The sequence below is a fragment of the Triticum aestivum genome, chromosome 5A (assembly GCF_018294505.1).
Source record: "Triticum aestivum cultivar Chinese Spring chromosome 5A, IWGSC CS RefSeq v2.1, whole genome shotgun sequence".
In the NCBI taxonomy this organism is placed as follows: domain Eukaryota; kingdom Viridiplantae; phylum Streptophyta; class Magnoliopsida; order Poales; family Poaceae; genus Triticum; species Triticum aestivum.
In genome coordinates this window covers 531,689,330-531,710,627 of record NC_057806.1, presented here as the reverse complement: position 1 = coordinate 531,710,627, position 21,298 = coordinate 531,689,330, and the positions used below count along the sequence as shown (strand labels likewise).

The following is a 21,298-nucleotide window of genomic DNA, read 5'->3' as shown; positions in this document are numbered from 1 at the left end:
CGTCGGCACAGCGTGAGTCCGTTCAGGCCTCCTAGTGGCCAAGCATCCCGGATATCTTGTTGGACACCAAGGAGACAGTGTACGGGCCGTTGCAACCCCAAAGGAAGCCGACACGGGCAATGTTGGCACCAGGCGTGCCACATACGGTTCAACGATATACTCGATCAAGAGTAGATGCAATATTTGCCCCATATTCCATTTGCATTGGATGCTTCATTTGTTGCGCGTACCATTGGACCAATATAGTGATGATAGCTTAATTGTGATCCATATGCATGTTGTAGGGCGAATTCATGCTAACATGATTAATGAAGGTCAAGAGCCTATGCATTTTAATTTGGGAGATACAATTCACCTCTGTTCGAAGTCAGGCAAACATCGCGCACTAATAAAAAGAAGAAGGTAGTCCAGCCAAGAGGTCCGACGGTCACAACCTTTGAAGATGTGTTGTTGGTTGAATCTTGGTTGGCCGCAAGCATGAATCAAATATGTGGAACGAAGCAAAAGGGCATCAAGTATTGGCAACATCCAAAAACTCTACCATGAGCAAAATCACTATGTGGGCCGCACCCTATCCATACCACCCGCAATGAGGGTCTCTCCAACATAGATGGCCCACCATCCAAGAGATCGTCAAAAAGTTTGTTGGTTACTATACAGAAGTGGTTCGCCAAAATTAAAGTTGTACTGGAGTCCAAAGCCATGCAACTTTAGCATCGAGTTTGTAACAATAAACCGACAAGAAGCCATTCGCTTTGTCACATTGTTGGTTGAAGTTTAGTGGAGAACCAAAGTGGCAAACCATCGTTAAGGAGCTTAAAAACAGCTACAAGAAGAGGAAGAAAAAGGATGGGTCCAGGTCCAATCAATTTGTTGGATTGGATGACGAGGGAGAGCAAAGTGATGGGCGAACGTACAAGCTATCATGCCAAAGAGGAATCGACAAGTGAAGGCAAACAAGTAGGATAAAGAGAGGGTCACGTGTGATCGCGCGTCAAGCAAAATGTCCACCACATGGATATGCATTTTTCGCTAAGGAGGTGAGGAAGGAGGATAGATACAAAATCCTCGTAGATGTGCAAAGGAAGAAGATGGAATTCAACCGAGAGAGGGTGCAATAGAAGTTGAACATAGCGAGGAAGAAAATATAATTGGATAGATAAGAAAAAAAAGGGCAAATAGGAGCTTGAAAAGGCGGAGATAATGCAGGGAATTAAACTTTAGAGAGAGAAGTTGAGGCTTGCGATAGTGACAGATTAGTTTAGGAACATTTTGTAGGACACTAGCCTATTAGATGACGAAGGCAAGAAGTGGTTGATCAACATGGAGAAGATGATCAACAAGCGGAACAATAGAGGCGTTTGATTCATTATTGTATCGCCTATCTATGTATGAATTGTTGAATTTATTTGACATGCGTTGAATTGTTGTTTATTTTTGTGTTGTTGAATTATGAACTGATGAATTTGTGCTATATGATGGACATACATGGATTTACCTGAATATGATGATTGACATATGAAGAGTGTGGTTGTCCAAAAGGAGGAGTCGGTAATTGTTTTCCGCAGGCGCGCCCGGCTGTAGATGCTTTTAGTTCCCCCATCTGCACGTGATATTGTACACATTGCCTGCTCAAACGCTCATTGTAATGCTGGGCCTGGCCCATGTGGGGGAACGATGCAGGCAAGCGGGGCATCCAGCTCACTGCAAGTGGTATATAGAGGTACCCGTCGTGCATTTCAAAGGGAGCAACTAACTGGAGATTACACCTTACGGGGGTTTTCAGGGTCAATTTTGGTGACCTGGGAGTACCCTGTGTCTAGCCTTTCGTCACATGTCGCATGCTGCATGTTCTTTTAGGATTTCATTTTTTTTCTGTATGTGTTTTTGTGTTTTTAGATGAGTTTTTCCGGGGCTTTTTTAGGTTTTCGCCTTGTTTTTCTTAGTTTTTGGAGAAATGTTTTTTGTATAAAAAAATATATCATGTTTCACGACAGGTGCAGATTGGCTTCTGCGGGAAGCACGGTTGTGCTCCGTGCTTCTCAAAAAGAAAAAAAATGCTTTCACTAGAAATACAGATTTGCTTCTCATGAAGTTGTAGATTTTCTTGCGTGCTTCTCTGGAAAAAAAATTGTGCTTTCATAAGAAGCACATATTTGCTTCTCATGAAATTATAGATTTACTTGCGCAAGAAGCATAGTAGTGTTTCTCAAGAAATAAATCTGCTTCCACAAGAAGCATAGATTAGCTAGAAGTAAAGACTTGCTTCTCGTGGAAGTACATGTTTGCTTCCACGAGAAGCACAACTGTGATTCTTGGGAGAGCAATTGTGCTTCCTGCTCCGGTTTATTTCTCCGTTTTTCCATCATTTGTTTGTTTTATTGCCATTTTCTTTGTTTTCGTTTTTTACCCTTTTGATTTATTTTGTTGTTTTTCGTGAAAGAAAAAGTTTGTTTCCAGCGTGGAATCTAGTTTTGAAGATCTCGATGTGATAAATCAAACGGTGACAACAGTTTAGGATTTTGACGCATGGTTTAAGAGATAAAACATTTTGAATAAATGAATCTAAAAAGGGGGAATACTCTCAGGTTACGACAAATGATGCACATACAGTTCACCAGTTGTCAATGCATGAAGAGGATGATTGGTTTTATGCCAAAAATTGGCATGCCAATATTTGCCAAATGTCAAATATTGGCTAATGCTTGGTTGCTTACCATGTTTACTTGCTAACCTCACAAGAAATTGACAAATTTTGTCATTTTTGATATTGCCAATTGTTGGCTTGCCAAGTATTGGCAATACCAAATGTTGGCATCAAATTAATTATCCTCAAAAAGGTGAGAGTGACTTTTACAAAGGATAACCCTTAACTAATGATATCGCTTAGTAAAGCTGTTCAAACCAACATGGGCCTTTCCCGACCAGAGCCAATGTCTTGCCCTGCCTAAACACAACCTGCCAGGTTGCGTTGGCTTGACCTAGGCCTGATCGCGGGAAAGTATCTGGTGTACCGGTGCTTATGGTGCTATTGGACGCCCATAGCGTGTTAAAAAATGTTCGAAAAATAGCACATTCACACAACATCGGTCTATATATTGGTAAACTTTTAATTCCAAATTTGAAACATTGATCAAGGTATGAAAAACACAAAATCAACACCGAATAGTACACAACATAAGTTGGACTTTAATTTTGGCCCATTATCACATTGATGCTAAATTTATCATTTATGTATCTTGTCCAATGTTTTGAATTTTTTATTTAATTTTTTGCGACAACATAGGCAAATGCTGTGTCAATGTGATACATTTTTTCAGATTTTCTGAAACATTTTTTAACACGCTACGCCGTTTGGTGCATCGATAACACCACAAGCATATGTGCATCGGATACTTTCCGTCTGATTGTTCCCTAAAGTTGTTCGTAGATGCCATGCCCAAGGAGGCCCTATCACACTATGCATCCAATAGTGACCTCGCCGCATAGGGAAGCCCAAATTTGGGCAAGCCCATTTATGTAGCAACATGTCATTGTAGCGGTTCGGCTCAATTACTATAGCAGCGTGTGTTTTTAAGTAGCATGACATTTTCTTTCATATTCATTTTTCTAAAAGAATTAGAACATTTGTTTTGGAAAATGGAAATAATTTTTTAGAACATGAATATTTTTAAATTTCCTCTGATGATTTTCAGAAATGCGAAAATTTGGAAAATACAAATATTTTTTGAAATTCTTAATATTATTTGGAAAAATGTTTTTTTAATTTCAAACCTTTTCTGAAAGCACAGACATTTTTAAAATTACCATACTTCTTTTGAAAAACGGGAAGAACTCTTGAAAGACATGGACATTTTTTTCAAAATCGAAATACATTTTGTAGGAGTACTTCCGAACATTATTTAAAAAAACAAAATTTGAAATTTCTGAACCTTTTTTATTAAAAAAAGGAAATCGCCAAAAAAAAGGAAATATACATAGAAAACCGAGCCAGAACATTCCACAAGGTTCCCTAATCCGGTAAAGCCAAACAGAAACCTTCTGGAAAGTTCGCAAAATCGAATTCGGCGCACCACGAGCGCTCGCCTCGCTTGTTTGCTTGAAAAGGCAGCTATTTGACGCTGAATGCGTGAAATGAGATTTGCCCGTGCCCACGCGCAGTCACGCGCGCGCCTCGGCCTCCACCGCCTGCGCTTTGCGAGGCCTGCACAGCACAGCTTGGGCGGCCCTCCTGCGACGCGACACGCGAAGGCCGACACGTCCGCGTAGTAGGTTGTCGCCGCCAAGGACACTATCCGATCGATCTGTCGACGAGATTTGTTCCCTTTTTTTTTCTGCGTAATGACAAACCAACGTCACCGCTTCCGAACTTCCGCGGACAGGACCATCTTATCCTGACGAGAACCTCCACAACTCGCCGATCGATCGCTTCGACCAACGTGTTTTTTGTTTGCGGTCGCGACGAATTTATTGGCACGACGGACAGATCTCACCGTTAAGTGAAGCATGCAACCAGTGGCGAATCTACAGAGAAAATAGAGGGTGGGCTGGGTGTCTATTTCATGCGAATATATGTTGTGTTGGGCTCACAAATAGCTGGATTGGGCCTTTAAACTAGTAGTAAAAACTAATTTTGCAAAGCTGGAGGAGGGGCTTAAGCCTGTTAAAGTCCCCCTAGTAGATTCGCCTATGCATGCAACCAAAGTCCATGCATGCTTGTTAAAAAAAATAACCCCAGACGAACAAATATGTAAGTAGAATGCAAATCTTTTCCCCTGAAAAAGTGCAAAACATTTTTTCTTTTCTTTTAGAAAATATACTGCCACCAGGAAAAACACGACATACTACAACACTTGTTATAGAAAAGAGGGAGTACCGTGGAAAACACGACGTGCCAGACGGCGGGGCAAAGTGCATGTTCACTCCAAGCTAGCTGCTGGTAAGGGCATCTCCAACGGCACCTTCCATAATGTTCGCGGACAAGGGGATCAATCTGCGCGGATACGAGAGACGACCATCCGACGCTGGCAACATACATTCGAACAACAATTCAAATTAACTAAATAAAATTTGTTCAAGCACGGCCGGATTTCATTACATTTCGGACATATACTTCACCTAAAAGCGGTGTTGGTCCGGCTGTGGAGGTATAATTAATTTATCTAATGTATGATCGCCGGCGCCCGTTTTCCATGTCCGTCTGTGAGCCCCAAGAACTGATGCTTTGCCTTCTCCAGTTCCGCCTTGGCGCTCTCGAGCTCCGCCACCAGAGCCCCAAGAAGTGAAGTTGTCCGCCTCCACGTCGCCGTCAAGCGGCTAATCGGTCGACGATGTTCAGCCCACCAAGCTTGGCTTCAACGGGAAGGGAGGAGCGGTGGCCTCTTTGGGACCCAAGCAGCAGCGACCTACCATGCTCTACTCTTCCTCGTTGTCGGCGGCACCCACGGACGTGTCAACTTCGTGGTCGTGGCGGCATGGCATGTCCTCGGCGGAGCCGATGATGTCCTCCGCCTCATCGTCGGTCTTGCCCACACTTCGTCCGCCGCCTCGTCGAACTCCTTGTAGGCGGCCTCCAGTTCCGCCGGCGCTCGGTACCGCCAACGTGTGAGGCAGATCTCGTGGGCGGAGCGGTACGACTCGAGCAGCGCTGCCTGCTGCGCCAAGTCCATGTCCTCTGCGATCTCTCTGCCGGCATTGAGCCGCACCTCCGCCTGCTGGTGCTCCTAGAGGAGCAGGTGCTTGTAGCGGCGGTGGCCGGCGCCTCCCGGAACTGCTCCTCCTACTCTTCCTGCACCATGTCCATATAATGGGAACGAGCCTCGTCGATGGTCCGGGTGAAATGCACCGGCGAGGAGGGTGACGCCGGCTTGTCCTCCATTTGGGCGCCGTCGGCCTCCGGCTGCCTACCGGACTACCCGCCGGTAGCATAGCGGCCATCTCCTTCTTCTGCTCTGGCGACAGTCTATCCGAGAGGGCTTTGGCACGCAAGGAGGCCATGGTTCGGAAGAGGAGAAAGGGGCCGAAGGAGTACGAATGTGGCTATGGCCGGGGCTGCGGTTTATATAGCGGGTGAGGCGGCAATGGTGGGCAGCAGAGGGACGGACGGGTGGCGCCCGAGTAGCCGCCTCGGCAAACGCGTGTCATTAATGCGGGCGGGAGATGGACGGCCGGCCGGCCGGCGTGTTGTTTGAATGCGGAGCGATCACAGGAAACGGCGCGCGTCGCTCTCGTTACCTGCGTGCCGCTTCAATGTCGGCATCAGCGAGAGGTCGCATCTGCTCTGACCGGACATGATAGCGGCGCTGATACTTTGGAGCAGCGCTGACCGTTTCGGGCGGGAAGCATGCAAGGAGAGGGTTTCGGTGGACCAGGGCGCGGGCGTGGCAGCGATCTGGACCCCGACAAATCCCTACGTTTGTCTTCAGTTTGTGAGAGAAAGTGCACCCGGACTGCCCTGTAGACCGATATAACCCGCGTTGGATAGCACAACATGCATGGATTCGTGTGCGGGTGTTTTGAGGATGGGCGTTGGAGACGCTCTAACATTCATTTCAGAACACATATTTGTAAGAACAACTCCAATAGCCACGCTATATAAACGCCGCGCTGGAAAATTAGGGTTTTTTGCTCGCGTGCAACCGCTCCGGGAGCTCCAGCGGAGGCGCAAAAACTGCGTGCGCAGCATAAATAGTTCAGCGCGCGAGCGGAAACGGCATCGCCTGCCTTTTATTTGTTGCGCCCACTCCCGCGCGCTGCACACTCGAGCGCCCCCCCCCCAATCCAGGCGCCGCCCGCACCACCCCATTTGTTCCAGCGACCATTCCGGCGCTTCTCGGCCTATCCCTGCGCTGTCGCTGCTTCCTCCGTCTCCCTCTAGTCGCCGCCACCCCTCACGCGCGCCATTCCTCTGACGAACAGCGCCAGGCCGCCCACTGCCGCTCGGCGCCCACAAGGTGTTCGACAAAACACTTGCAAGGTATGTATTGCTTCAACTTCACTTTTTTACATGAATTTGGTGCATGTTGTTTGTAGTTTTTATAGACCAGTTTAAATTCAACATTGTAGATGAGTTTGTCATATGATTCTTTCGAAGAAGAATTTGATATCGAAGAGGAGGAGGATCTTGCAATGATCCTAACTATGCATATCAATAAAAAATCGAAGCACGGTGGTTCGGTTATGGTTCGGAAAAAAATTTAGAGGGATAAGATCGATGCCGACAACAGATTGATGAGACACTATTTTGTGGATAATCTCGTGTACCCTGAGTCGTACTTCCGGCGCCGGTTTAGGATGAGCACCGAGTTATTCAGGCGCATTGCGGAGAAACTTGCGAGCCATGATCGGTTTTTTCAGCAAAGGCGGAATGCCGCCGGAGAGCTCGAGCATATCACCTTTCAGAAGGTGACAGCCGCTTTGCGTATGTTGGCGTACGGTATTCCGGCCGATCTACTTGATGACCACTTGGCCATGGGTGAGAGTCAAGCCATCATGTGTGTCAAGCGGTTCGCAGTCGGAATTATGCAAGTGTTTGGCCAGGAGTATTTAAAATCTCCCAATGCTGAAGACGCTGCAATGCTTTTGGAGATGAACAAAGCTCAGCGTTTCCAGGTATGCTTGGCTCAATAGATTGCATGCATTGAAGTTGAAAGAACTGTCCTAGGACATGGCATGGGAAATTCCACGGCCAAAGAAAGGGTTCCACTATAATCCTTGAAGCGGTGGCCAATCAAGAGACTTGGATTTGGTATAATCCTTGAAGCGGTGGCCAATCAAGAGACTTGGATTTGGTATGCTTTTTTTGGAATGCCTGGATCTTTGATTGACATCAATATTATTAATCGATCACCACTCATGAATAGGATTGCAAATGGTGAACTGCCACCGGTGCAGTATATAGCAAATGGTCATACATACAACTATGGCTACTATCTTACGGATGGCATCTACTCAAAGTGACAAACATTTGTGAAGCTGTTGAAAAAACCGGATGGTAAGAAAAATCTAGATTTCCACAATGCTCAGGCGGCGGCTAGGAAAGATGTGGAGAGAGCTTTTGGGATTTTGCAAGCCCAATTTGTCATTGTGAGAGAGCCGGCTAGATTTGGGATCAAAAGATGCTTTGGTGGATCATGCACGCTTGTGTGATTATGCACGACATGATCATTGAGAATGAGCGTGGCCAAGATTTAGACTACTTTCGATATGAGCTCTTGGGACATCCCGTGCGAGTGCGGCGGAGGGCTGCGAGGGTGGCTCGTTTTGTTGCCTTCTATCATGTCATTCGACGTGCCGAAACACATGATGATCTTCAGAAGGATTTCATCCAGAAGTGGTAGGCATGGAATGGCCGACAAAGAGCATCATGATTTGTATGTTTGACGTTATATTGTTGAACTATTTGTTGTATTGCAAGATAAACTATTTGTTTGAGTTGTAATAATAAAATTGAACTATTTATTATTGATTTATTTTGTTTGTGTTTGATCTTCTTGGTTGTGTTTGGAGTGTATATATTGTTTATGCTGAAAGCGTGTTTTTTTTTGCGGCGGCTATTGGAGCGGCTCGCGTGTGCTATAATTTGCCGTGGCCACTCGAGCAAGTGCTCTTCGCCGCGCAAAAGCTCATCATTCCGATGATGTAAACGCATTTTTAGCGCGCCGCGAGGCTGTTGAAGATACTCTAAGGGTTGATTATTGATTGCACGCACCTGTGGTTGGGGCATACATTTCAAAACGTAATCAAGCAGTAATCTGATGATAATTGTGACATCCACAGGGAACAGCATGATTGAACCAAACCTCTAAAATGAACTGTTTATCCATGTACTGCACTGTCGTCCCTTTATTCTTGCAAGCACACGAGAGTGACGATTAACAGCAGATTACTTTCGATTTACACATGCGCAAGCACATTAAGGAGCTAGAGGCGTTTGCCAAGGGAGGAGCATGCAAGGCGATGCATGGAGGATGGCCGGAGCTCAGGCCCAGTTCTTGATGTAGCTGCTGTAGTGGTCCTGGACGTTCACCACGTCGTAGTACCGGTCCCAGAGCATGACGCCGCCGTAGTTGGCCGCCTTCTGCACGATCGGCATGGTGATCTCCCAGAGCGCCTTGGGGTGCAGGTAGCAGCTGGCCTTCTCCGACGCCGTGAGGCCGAGGTGGATCTCGCTGCCCGGGTACGCCGCCGTCCACCTGCCCCACGCGTCCTCGATGAACGCCGTGCACTCCGGGTAGTCGTAGAACCTGACGTGGATGCGCTCGAAGACCCCCGTCGAGAGCGCCGGCGCCGCGAGCCGGTCCGGGAACGCGTAGCGCGGCGTCGCCGTCAGCCGCGGCGCCTTCCCCCCGCGGGCCTTGCGCCTGGCCAGCTCCCTCGCCAGCGCGTCGTAGTGCTCCGCCGGCCCGCCGCGCTCCAGGAAGAGGTCGACGCCGTCGAGACTCGCGCGGCCGAACGGGCGGCGCACGCCCCTGCGCCTGCCGCCGAGGTAGGAGAACCAGAGGTGGTCGGCGAGGTCGAGCGCGGACCGGTTGGTCGGGAGCGCGTAGTCGCCGCCGTAGCCGCCGATGGAGAGGGAGACGGTGATGCCCATGGACTGGCAGTGCCTGATGTCGCCCCCGATGCCGGCGAGCGGGTGGCCGGAGAGGTCGAGGCGGTACTTGCCGTGGCCGTAGACGTTGAGGAAGGACATGATGACCGCGGTGTAGAGGCCGGCGTCGCAGGCTTCCCTGAGAGAGCCCTCGTCCTTGTTCCGGCCCCAAAAGACGGTGAGCTGGCCGGTCTTGCCCGTGGCGGCGGCCGGAGCGGGGAGGAGGCCGTGAACGGAGAGAACCGCGGCGATGACCAGGAGGGAGGAGGCCGGACTCCGGCGTGCCAGCGCCATTTCTGATTACTACCTACTCTGAAGATCGAATTAGCTAGCTCGCTAGAATGTGCTTTATATATATAGAAGATGGATTATTGATCACGGCGCGAGTCGAGATGTGGGAGTGCAGCTAGGTGGCTTTCGATATCTCCCCGTGTGTTGCGGCCATAGGTGGCTAAGTTAGCTGGGCTCACTTAGCTGGCTTGCCGGCGTTCATGGGGAAATCGTTCCACATATGGGAAGCGCACTCAGCTTGATCGCGCTAGGAGTAGTAGGATAACAAATAACATGACTAAGCGGAGCTGAAAAGCACATCGAGGAGGTTACGAGATGAGAAATGGAGCACCGCCGCGGCAATCCGGAATAAATGCATGTCGACGAGTGAGACCGACGAGACGACGAGAACAAGCCAACAATGCAACGTGGTGAAGGTCCACGCATCAATGCCGTTCTTTTCCCACTCACCCAAAGAACACTTGAGCATGTATTGCTTTTCTGCGTTTTGCTTTACTGTCCAAAAGATGAACTGAGCAGATTTGCCTTGCTCGTCAACTAAATTTATCATTCTCAACGAATATAATTTGCCATGAAAATGTTCGGTTTGCCGTGCCTAAAAATCAGACATTCGCTGAATATTCGCGTCCAAGATCAATTGTCTGACATTTTTATTTGCTCCGGTTAGTTTTTCCCAAAACATTTGGAAGCAAGGGCACCATATGTGGGTAGTTATAAAAAAAATCAGTTAAGGTCATTATTTTGCGACTAATCATTTAAGGCTAATTAAGTGCGATTTGCTATCAACTGCTTCCTAATTTGACTTTTCATATTTTTAAGAAATTAATGTTGGATGTTAAGGAAACTATAAAACTCTATAATAGCTTTCTCAACATATACTATTTTTCCTCTTTATTAAGCACATTTGCAACCAATAATATCCAACTTTGCTACCAACGAAATAAAAACTTAAGAAGCTATCTAGCGATCGTTCACCAAGAGGCCAACTCCAGTGAACGCCTCCCTCGCCATTGTATGTATCTTGACGGATGCCCGATGCCACGTAAGTCGGTTGGAGCCGTTCGACGTTTCATGTTTTCCTAGCGAAGTTTCTTTTTTTTTTGGCATAGGTCAGCTGGAGCCATTATAGTTTCACGCTTTCCTCGTATATGTTCTTTTTATTTCTCCAAAAAATGCAGACCAAGGTGCACGCCGAGGGCACTTACCACTCGACCACAGAGGGGGGGGCGCTGTGGAGATTTGCGTTAAACTCATATATGTACTATAACCCTAACTTTTGTCGTTCGACTTATTCAACTAGAAAAATCCCGAAAATCCAGAACGTTTTAACATTTTTTGAAGAATTTTTTCTATTTTTAGAGAGGTCTTTTTATAAACTTTCCCATTTTTAATTATAGGTAGCATGGACATTTCTTCTATTAATCTTTAAACCATGACAATTTTGTCTTCCAAAACATGGAAATTTTTAGGTCTATTTTATGATGCCCGATGGCAAGCTTTTGGAATTTTATCAAGTATTAATGGAAATTTTGGATTTTTTTTACTTTCTCACATGGCAATTTTTATTATTAAGAGTATGGCGCTTTAATAATTAAAAACATGGCATTTTTATTATTAAGAGGATGGTAGTTTTATTACACATGGCATTTTTTATTACTATTAACATGACATTATTATTATTATTAAGAATGATGGTTTCATTATTAAGAGCATGTCAGTTATTATTATTACAATATTATTATTATTATTGTTAACATGTCACTTTTATTGGAGGATGGTTACTTTATTATTAAAAATATAATAGTATTATTATTTCATAGCATGGCACTTTTATTATTTTCTCATTGCATTTGTATTATTAAGAGGGTGGTAATTTTATTATTAATAATTTAGCCTTTTGTAATTGGCACAAAAAAATATTTACAACATGGCATTTTTTCTTTTTTATGGCAAAATAAAGAAAAAAATGTTCTTTAAAACATGACATTTTTTGCATAGTGAAGCATCACCATGAAAATTCATAATTTTATTTATTTTAAATCACACAACATGTTCTTTCAATCATACCATTTGTAAATTTATAAATTAGAGAAATGTCAGGTTTTATAAAGTGGCGTGTGAACTTTCATATTTTTTAGATCATGGTCATGATAAATTAACCATTTCTCTAATTTTAGAAGATTATTTATTTATTCATTGTTCATGGTGTTTTTATTAAAGAAAATAGTTAACTGGACCTATGGGACTATTGGGGGTTCGCCATGGCCTTCCCTTGGCGAACGATCAAGGGGTTTTTATTAAAAGAAAATAGTTAACTGGGCCTATGGGCCTATCGGGGGTTCGCCATGGCCTTCCCTTGGCGAATGATGAAGGGTGTTCGTTGGTCGACCACCCCTGGCGAACAAATCAGTGGATGGGAGCTCCTCCCTGGCGATCGGTAGTCAGATATTAGTGTCCATAAAAATGGACCCGAATAACTGGGGAACGTTCCTAAGGAAAGGGGGTCCTAGCAAACCCATCGTTCGAGTGAACGAAAATGTTTGCTAGGGGAAACCCACCCAGCGAACCATCCCCCCTCCATGCACGTCTGTAAGCCTCTAAGTTGGGCCAAATAAATCCCATTTTGCTGTTACTTATTGCCCAAACTTAAAAACTGCTATGCGCCTCATTTTAAAAAGCTATAACAACAGCAAAAATGCCTTGATGTACATAAATCAAAACGCCAATCATGTTCAAAAAATGATCATATTGTTGTATATCCGAAAAAAATCAACTTACAGAAAAAAAGAAAAAAGAAATTGACATGCTGATTTTTTTAAAAGAACCTCAACATTGCCATCCCACTGCCCATTATTGGAAAAAATGACAAAAACATTAAAAAATTTCCATGTGTCCATCAATAATAAAAGTGTCATCCTGTTAATAAAAAATGTCATGTACTTTATAATAAAAATGCTATGCCATCGAAAAAATCTACTCTCAATAATAAAAATAACATCCTCCTAATAAAAAATATGTCATCCTCTTAAAAATCATGTAACTAAAAAAAATTTCATGCTGTCAAAATGTCATGTCATTAATAATAAAAATAAAAAATTCATTGATTTGCTCATAAAAAGTAAATTTACAAAAATGGGATAAGTACAGTAAAATTACCATGATATTAAAATTGAGGTTTTTTTTGCAATTTTGGTATATTTGTGGAGCTACAGTAGATAAGTTTTCGACATGTTCAAAAAAATTGTTGTGGTATCTCCAAAAATAAAGAATGCCTTGATAAAAGAGAATTTGACATGTTATTTATTGTAAAATTGCCATGATGCACACCGAAACCATCCATGAGAATAGACAACTGACATTAATGGCAAAATGTGTGTGACTTCAACATGATGGCAAAAAATAGTTTTAAAAAGTAGGTTTTGCTTTTGAGAAGGCATAAAAATGCATGTCGATAAAAATGTAACAGCAGTATATATAAATTTTTTACCAAGATGTGTTAAAAAATTCCATGCTAAGTTCAATATATTTGTCATGTTCCAAATAATAAAATTGCCATGGTGTTAATAAAAGAATTCATGCTATGTACAATAAAACTACCATGGTCTAGTTAATAAAAGTGTCATGATCTACCAAATTAAATGCCATGGTCTAAAAAGTAAAAATGTCATGCTCTAAAAAGAAAAAATGCCATGCTACCTACAATGAAAGTTTACAAATGGCAACATTAGAAAAGTTTTGTTAAAGAAGAGCAACAATTTGCCATGTTCAAATATTATAAGCCATGACAATTATATGAATTTGCCATGTTAATAAATTATTTTCACATGTTGGAATTAAGAAAAACTCTAGGGAATTTCCATGTTAAAACATTATTTGTCTTTAGGAGTTTTCCATCTAGGGAATTGCCATGTTAAAACATTATTCTCCTTTAGGAATTTCCCATGTGTACATTGTTTGCATATGTAACTTACCATATACCTAGTACAAAGATTTGTCCTGGCAAAAAAAAATTGCTTCCAGATCCTATGAGTTGATACTATCACAAAACAAAAAAATAATTGCTCATCAATCATTTGAACAATAACTTACTGATGCGTGATACATTTGCCATGCCACTTCACAAAAAAAGCCATAGGACCAAATACAATTTGCTCTGAAGAAAGGCCATTTTCACTAAACAAAAACGAACATCTTTTTGAATTTTCCATATGGTTTTATTTTGCCATGTTTCGATTTTTCCATAAGATATTTTTCAGAAATTAGCCATGTCATGTGACCAATACAATTTTCTGTAAAATAACCGTGTTTGAGTAAACAAAAACTGCCATGTTTGACTAAACAAAAGCTGTCATGTTTTGAATTTCCCATATGATTTTTCAGCCATGTTTTTTACTTACCCATATGATTTTTTAGAGATTTGCCAAGCCACGTCACACAAAAGTTCCATGTTTTTAGAACAAATTCATGTTAATCTTACGGTGGATCATTTCTACATTTTTTTCCATGGTTGTAGCCCTGGAAGCACTAGCTAGACCAACACAAAATCAACGATACCGACAACGACATAGCAATAAATACTACATGGCCCACTAGATGCGCCAACAAATCGGCATGCATAAATTTGAACATAAAAAACTAATTCTTCACATGATCAACATCACCGCTATAGATACAATAGATAAACCATAATCATGTAGGGTAGATCACATGGCTATTGTATTGAACATCTAAACACATCAAGATGGGTATATTACAACTTTGGCTACAGTCGTGAACCATAGTCTAGGGATGTGATACGTCTCTAACGTATCTATAATTTTTTATTGTTCCATACTATTATATTATCTGTTTTGAATGTTTTATATGCATTAATATGCCATTTTATATGATTTTTGGGACTAACGTATTAACCTAGAGCCCAGTGCCAGTTCCTGTTTTTCCCTTGTTTTAGAGTTTCGCTGAAAAGGAATACCAAATGGAGTCTAAACGAAATGAAACTTCCGCGATGATTTTTCTTGGACCAGAAGACATCCAGAGGGCTTGGAGTGCACGTCAGGAAAGCCACGAGGTGGCCACAAGGTCGGGAGGCGCGCCCAGGGGAGTAGGGCGTGCCCCCACCCTCGTGGGCCCCTCGTGACTCCACCGTCCTATTTCTTCCGCCTATATATTCTCAAATATCCCAAAAACTTCCAGGAGAGCCACGAAACCATTTTTCCACCGCGGCAACCTTCTGTACCCGTGAAATCCCATCTAGGGGCCTTTTTCGGCATTTTGCCAGAGTGGGATTCGATCACGGAGGGCTTCTACATCAACACCATTGCCTCTCTGACGAAGCATGAGTAGTTTACCACAGACCTATGGGTCCATAGCTAGTAGCTAGATGGCCTTTTCTCTCTTTTTGATTCTCAATACAAAGTTCTCCTTGATGTTCTTAGAGATCTATTCGATGTAATACTTTTTTGCGGTGTGTTTGCCGAGATCCAATGAATTGTGGATTTATGATCAGCTTATCTATGATTATTATTTGAATCTCCTCTGAATTCTTATATGCATGATTCGATATCTTTGCAAGTCTCTTCGAACTATCGATTTGGTCTGGCCAACTAGATTGGTTTTTATTGCAATGGGAAAAGTGCTTAGCTTTCGATTCAATCTTGCGGTGCTCGATCCTAGTGACAAAAAGGGAGCCGACACGTATTCAGGCCCGGCCCTGATGGGGGGCGGGGGGCGGCCGCCCTGGGCGCCCAAAGTCCAGGGGGCCCTCCCTAGCCTATGGGCTTGCGCTAAGAAATCTATGGGCTGTGGCCACGCGTGGACGATGGATGATGTCTTCCTATTCCTTTTTCTTTTGCGAGAATTGATTCCTTCCTATTCCATCATGTAGCGATCCGTAAATCCTGCGCCATATACCATACACAAGACACGAGTATGCCGCCGTCATGTTTGCTATAATAAACCTGCCATTCTGCTCGTTTCCTCCTAATCCCGATCGCGAGAATGTCTAGCCAGTATTCAGTATGCGACCTTCAGGCGATCGACAAGCACACGCACATCATCACCGATCCGTCGAGCTCTAAATCCATACGCGAACGAGTACACATCCCTGAACCCTCGATCACCGACGCCGGCCAATCGAAGGTATATTATATTGTCGTTCTCTAATCCCTACTCCACATACGTACGTTACTAGCATATACATGATGCATAGCTGTGGCACGGTTCAACCATTGATGCCATTGATTAATTAATTAATTATCTTCGCCATGGTGAAAAATAAAAAAAATGTGTTTGACTTGTAACTGATGCTTCAATGAACCCAAATGCTGAGTTGGTGATAGTTGCCATGGAGGAAGAGGAAAATATTAAAAGAAATATTGGATCTGAACAAGAGAAAACTGTTGCTACTATTGATGAACATCTAGCTTAGCCTTTTTCTAAATTAAACATTGTAAAATTCACTTTGTTAGTTGGTGTAATGCTATGGAGATTTTCGAGCATCTCAGTGAATTAGTTGTTATACTAATGTCTCTATTGTTTACCTTATTTACAATGCCCATCTATCTGACTGTCACATCGGCTGAAAGAAGCTTTTGAAAGTTAAAATTATTGAGGAAGGTGAACAATGACTCATTATAGAATTCAAATGGTTTGGCAACAATATGCATCAAGAAGTTATTGGAAGAGATTGACATGGACCCCGTCATAAGTGACTTTACATAGAAAAATAATAGAATTGTTTAAGGTAATATGCATAATTATTTCATATGCATACTATTTTTTCGATGCATTTAAATGTTTATAGGTAATTTTTATATATAAGTATATTCATTACTATTATTTGTTGTTTATACAAAGGGCCCCGAGATTTAGATTCGCCCTGGGCCCCCAAAATCTCAGGACCGACCCTGCACGTATTGTATTGTTGCCACCGAGAATAAAAAGATGGGGTTTTCATCATATTTCTTGAGTTAATTCCTCTACATCATGTCATCTTTCTTAATGCTTTACTCCGTTCTTTATGAACTTAATACTCGAGATGCATGCTGGATAGCGGTCGATGTGTGGAGTAATAGTAGTAGATGCAGAATCGTTTCGGTCTACTTGACACTGACGTGATGCCTATATTCATGATCATTGCCTTAGATATCATCATAACTTTGCGCTTTTCTATCAATTGCTCGACAGTAATTTGTTCACCCACTGTAATATTTTCTATCTTGAGAGAAGCTTCTAGTGAAACCTATGGCCCCTGGGTCTATTTTCCATCATATAATCTTCTACTTTCCATCATATAAGTTTCCGATCTACAATTTTAGTTTCCTATTTACCTTCTTTGCAATCTTTTACTTTCCGTCCATAAACCAAAAATATTACTTTACCATTTATTCATCTATATCAGATCTCACTTTGCAAATAACCATGAATGGATTGACAACCCCTTTATCGCGTCGGGTGCAAGTTAGTGTTTGTTTGTGCAGGTATTCGGTGGCTTGTGTGTTGTCTCCTACTGGATTGATACCTTGGTTCTCAAAACTGAGGGAAATACTTACTCTACTTTGCTGCATCACCCTTTCCTCTTCAAGGAAAAAACCAACACAAGCTCAAGAGGTAGCAGGAAGAATTTCTGGCGCCGTTGCCGGGGAGATCTACGCCAAGCCGAGACATACCAAGTACCCATCATAAACTATCATCCCTCGCATTACATTATTTTCCATTTACCTCTCGTTTTCCTCTCCCCCACTTCTAAAACGATTTTCAAAAAGATTTGCCTTTTCTTTGCCCCTTTTCCGTTCGTCTTCTTCATTTTCTCTTTGTTCGCTTGTGCGTTAGATCTTTTATCTTGTCGTCATGGCCAGTCCTCCCATCCTTGTTAGAACTACCGATAATGAGGTCCTCAACTTTAAACAAAGGGAAGGAGAGAATTTAAAAGATGCTTGGTATAGAATTTGCAATGCTCAAAACATATCTACTCGAAAGCAATCTACTTTTGTTCTTCTTCGCAATTTTTACTAGGTGTTACTCCTTGGATTAAATATGTTCTAGATACCATTACTGGGGGAAATTTCTTGGGGAGCCATACTTTCGATTCCTACAATGCCATGATAGATTTGCTAGGCCCACCACCTCTTTTGGTCAATGGAACTGTTTTAACCTTGGAACATGTAATGCAAAGATTGGATATTACTGAAAATAAAATTGCTACCATAGAGTTGATTGAAAAATTGGATAAAAGGATTCATATCAGATTACTCAATATGGATCTAAGGTAGGAGTTACTCTAAAGAACCTTAGGGAAAAGGAACCCATAGTTAATGAAAAGATAGATCAAAATTCTACTAGAATTGGCAAACTAGAAGATATTATTACCAACTTAGGTTCCGCTTTTTCCTCTGTTAAAACTACTCCAAATCTTCCTCCCACTAAGATTGCCAAGTTTACTTACGTTCCTAAGAATAAGGGTGAATCTTCTAGTAAGGAAAATGAAGATCTCAAAACAATAAGTGTTCATCCCAATTTTTTCGATATTATTAAGGAACCAATTGCTACAAGTGAATTTCTTGATTTCTTGCCTAGGAGTTTGATCATTAACAAAATTAAAGAACCTCCTAAGGGTTATAGGTGTGAGATTGAAGAATTGCATATCGAAGATGAGAATACTTAGATCTATTCATGTTTTATGCCTAGCTAAGGGCGTTAAACAATAGCGCTTGTTGGGAGGCAACCCAACTTTATTTTTATCTTTGCTTTTTAGGTTCTGTTTTGCATTAAATAATTCATCTAGCATCTGGTTAGATGCTTTTTTGTGTTTTAATTAGTGTTTGTGCCAAGTAAGACCTTTCAGGTAGCTTATGGTGATAGTTGATTTGATCTTGCTGAAAAACAGAAACTTTTGCGCTCATGAAAACAATTCTCGTTTTTAACAGGAGAGAGATAAAATACTGATTCCTTTTGCATAAGATTAATAAACAAATTTCTTAGGTCGTACTAATTTTTCATACTTTTTGGAGTTACAAAAGTATTCTAAATATCCAGATTACTACAAACTGTTCTGTTTTTGACAAATTCTGTTTTTCACATGTTGTTTGCTTATTTTGATGCATCTATGGCTAGTATCGAGGGGGGGGGGGTATGAACCATGTAAAAGTTGGAATACAGTAGATAAATATAAATAAAGAATGAGTTCACAACAGTACCAAAAATGGTGATTTATTTTCTTATACTAACGGAGCTTACTAGATTTTCTGTTGAGTTTTGTGTTGTGAAGTTTTCAAGTTTTGGGTAAGGATTTGATGGACTATGAAATAAGAAGTGGCAAGAGCCTAAGCTTGGGGGTGCCCAAGGCACCCCAAGGTAATATTCAAGGACAACCAAGAGCCTAAGCTTGGGGATGCCCCGGAAGGCATCTCCTCTTTCGTCTTCGTCTATCGGTAACTTTACTTGAGGCTATATTTTTATTCACCACATGATATGTGTTTTGCTTGGAGCGTCTTGTATGCTTTGAGTCTTTTATTTTTAGTTTGTCACAATCATCCTTGTTGTACTCACCTTTTGAGAGAGACAAGCATGAGTCGTGATTTATTAGAATACTCTATGTGCTTCACTTATATCTTTTGAGCTAGGCAAATATGCTCTAGTGCTTCACTTATATCTTTTTAGAGCACGAGGTGGTTTTATTTTATAGAAATTGATGAACTCTCGCACTTCACTTATATTATTTTGAAAGTTTTTAAAACAACATGGTAATTTGCTTTGGTTATAAATTTAGTCCTAATATGATAGGCATCCAAGAGGGATATAATAAAAACTTTCATATAAAGTGCATTGAATACTATGAGAAGTTTGATTCCTTATGATTGTTTTGAGATATGAAGATGGTGATATTAAAGTCATGCTAGTGAGTAGTTATGAATTTGAGAAATACTTGTGCTAAAGTTGTGAGTCCTGTAGCATGCACGTATGATGAATCGTTATGTGATGAAGTCGGAGCATGATTTATTTATTGATTGTCTTCCTTATGAGTGGCGGTCGGGGACGAGCGATGGTCTTTTTCTACCAATCTATCCCCCTAGGAGCATGCACGTAGTACTTTGTTTCGATGACAAATAGATTTTTGCAATAACTATGTGAGTTCTTTATGATTAATGTCAAGTCCATGGATTATACGCACTCTCACCTTTCCGCCATTGCTAGCCTCTCTAGTACCGCACAACTTTCGCCGGTACTGTAAGGACATATTTCTCCCTAAGTGTTTTGGTGATTGATGACAACGCATTTACGGACTAATCGTGTGCCATGAGTATTCCAGACACTTCTTTGCTAGGCACAAGATGATTGGGTGCCCCTCGAAGACTGACGAAGACGGCGTCTTTTCTACGTTTCTTTTTGGTGGATTTGAGTCGTAGGAAAGCCGTACTATTAAGAGGGGGTCCGCGTTGGAAAGGTTTGGTTGGAATCATCACGTACACGTCTCCTTTTGTCCCCTCCCTCCTCCTTGGAGCTTCCTCCATTTTCCTGCCTCCTTTGACTGGCTGCTGTTGTGGTTGCGGTAGTACTGCTCCTGGATCAACGGTAGTACCATAGGCACCCACGATAGTACCGCGCGGTAGAGCGGTAGTACCGCTGGTGCCCACGGTAGTACCGCTCCCCTGGAGCCGCACTACCGGTGCCCACCAGGCTAGTGCCGCCCCCTTTGCGGTAGTAGGAGCGGATGTAATTTTTTACATCCGCACCTGCCGCGGTAGTACCGCTTTCGCCGTGCGGTAGTACCACGCTATGCGGTTAGGCAGTAGTACCGCCCTCGGCAGTACTACTGTGTCGGGTTTTTGCTACTTCCGTTTATTTGCGGAAGTAGGCACGGAAGTTCCCCTTCCCCCTGGCTGGGACTTTTGCCTTGCGGTAGTACCGCATGGGGGGCGCGGTAGTACCGCGTGTGCGGAAGTACTGCCCCCAGCTTTGCGTCTATTTCTGTGCTGGGGTCGCGGCAGTACCGTGGGTCGGTATGGTAGTACCGCACTGCCGTGCGGTAGTACCGCTTGCTTGCAAGCAGTAGTATCGCGCGGCCTTGCGGTAGTACCGCTGGCCAGGCGCGGTAGTACCGCTGGCCGCGGGCTGGTTGGTGGGTAACGGTTGGATCTTTTCCACACACTATATAAGGGGTCTCCTTCTTCCCCGTTGACTCACCTCTTCCACCATTAAAGCTCCATTATTGCTCCAAGCTCCATTTTCGCCCGATCTCACTCCCTAGCCAACCAAACTTGTTGTTTTGCTCTAGTGTGGTTGAGAAGGCCCCGATCTACACTTCCACCAAGAGATATTTGATTCCCCCTACTAATCCCTTGCGGATCTTGTTACTCTTGGTTGTTTGAGCATCCTAGACGGTTGAGGTCACCGCGAAGCCATAGTCCATTGTGGTGAAGC

General features: G+C 42.9%; 1 protein-coding gene across 1 annotated transcript; it reads right to left on the bottom strand.

Annotated features, from left to right (window-relative positions):
* Positions 1–8,720: 8,720 nt before the first annotated feature.
* Positions 8,721–10,190, bottom strand: LOC123107501 (xylanase inhibitor protein 1-like). Its single transcript, XM_044529486.1, has one exon. It carries the CDS (start codon positions 9,881–9,883, stop codon positions 8,981–8,983), a length of 903 nt encoding a protein of 300 aa, XP_044385421.1. The 5' UTR covers positions 9,884–10,190; the 3' UTR covers positions 8,721–8,980.
* Positions 10,191–21,298: the final 11,108 nt, after the last annotated feature.

Excerpts from the sequence above, each read along its gene's own strand:
- LOC123107501 (XM_044529486.1), bottom strand. The coding sequence starts at position 9,883 with ATGGCGCTGGCACGCCGGAGTCCGGCCTCCTCCCTCCTGGTCATCGCC.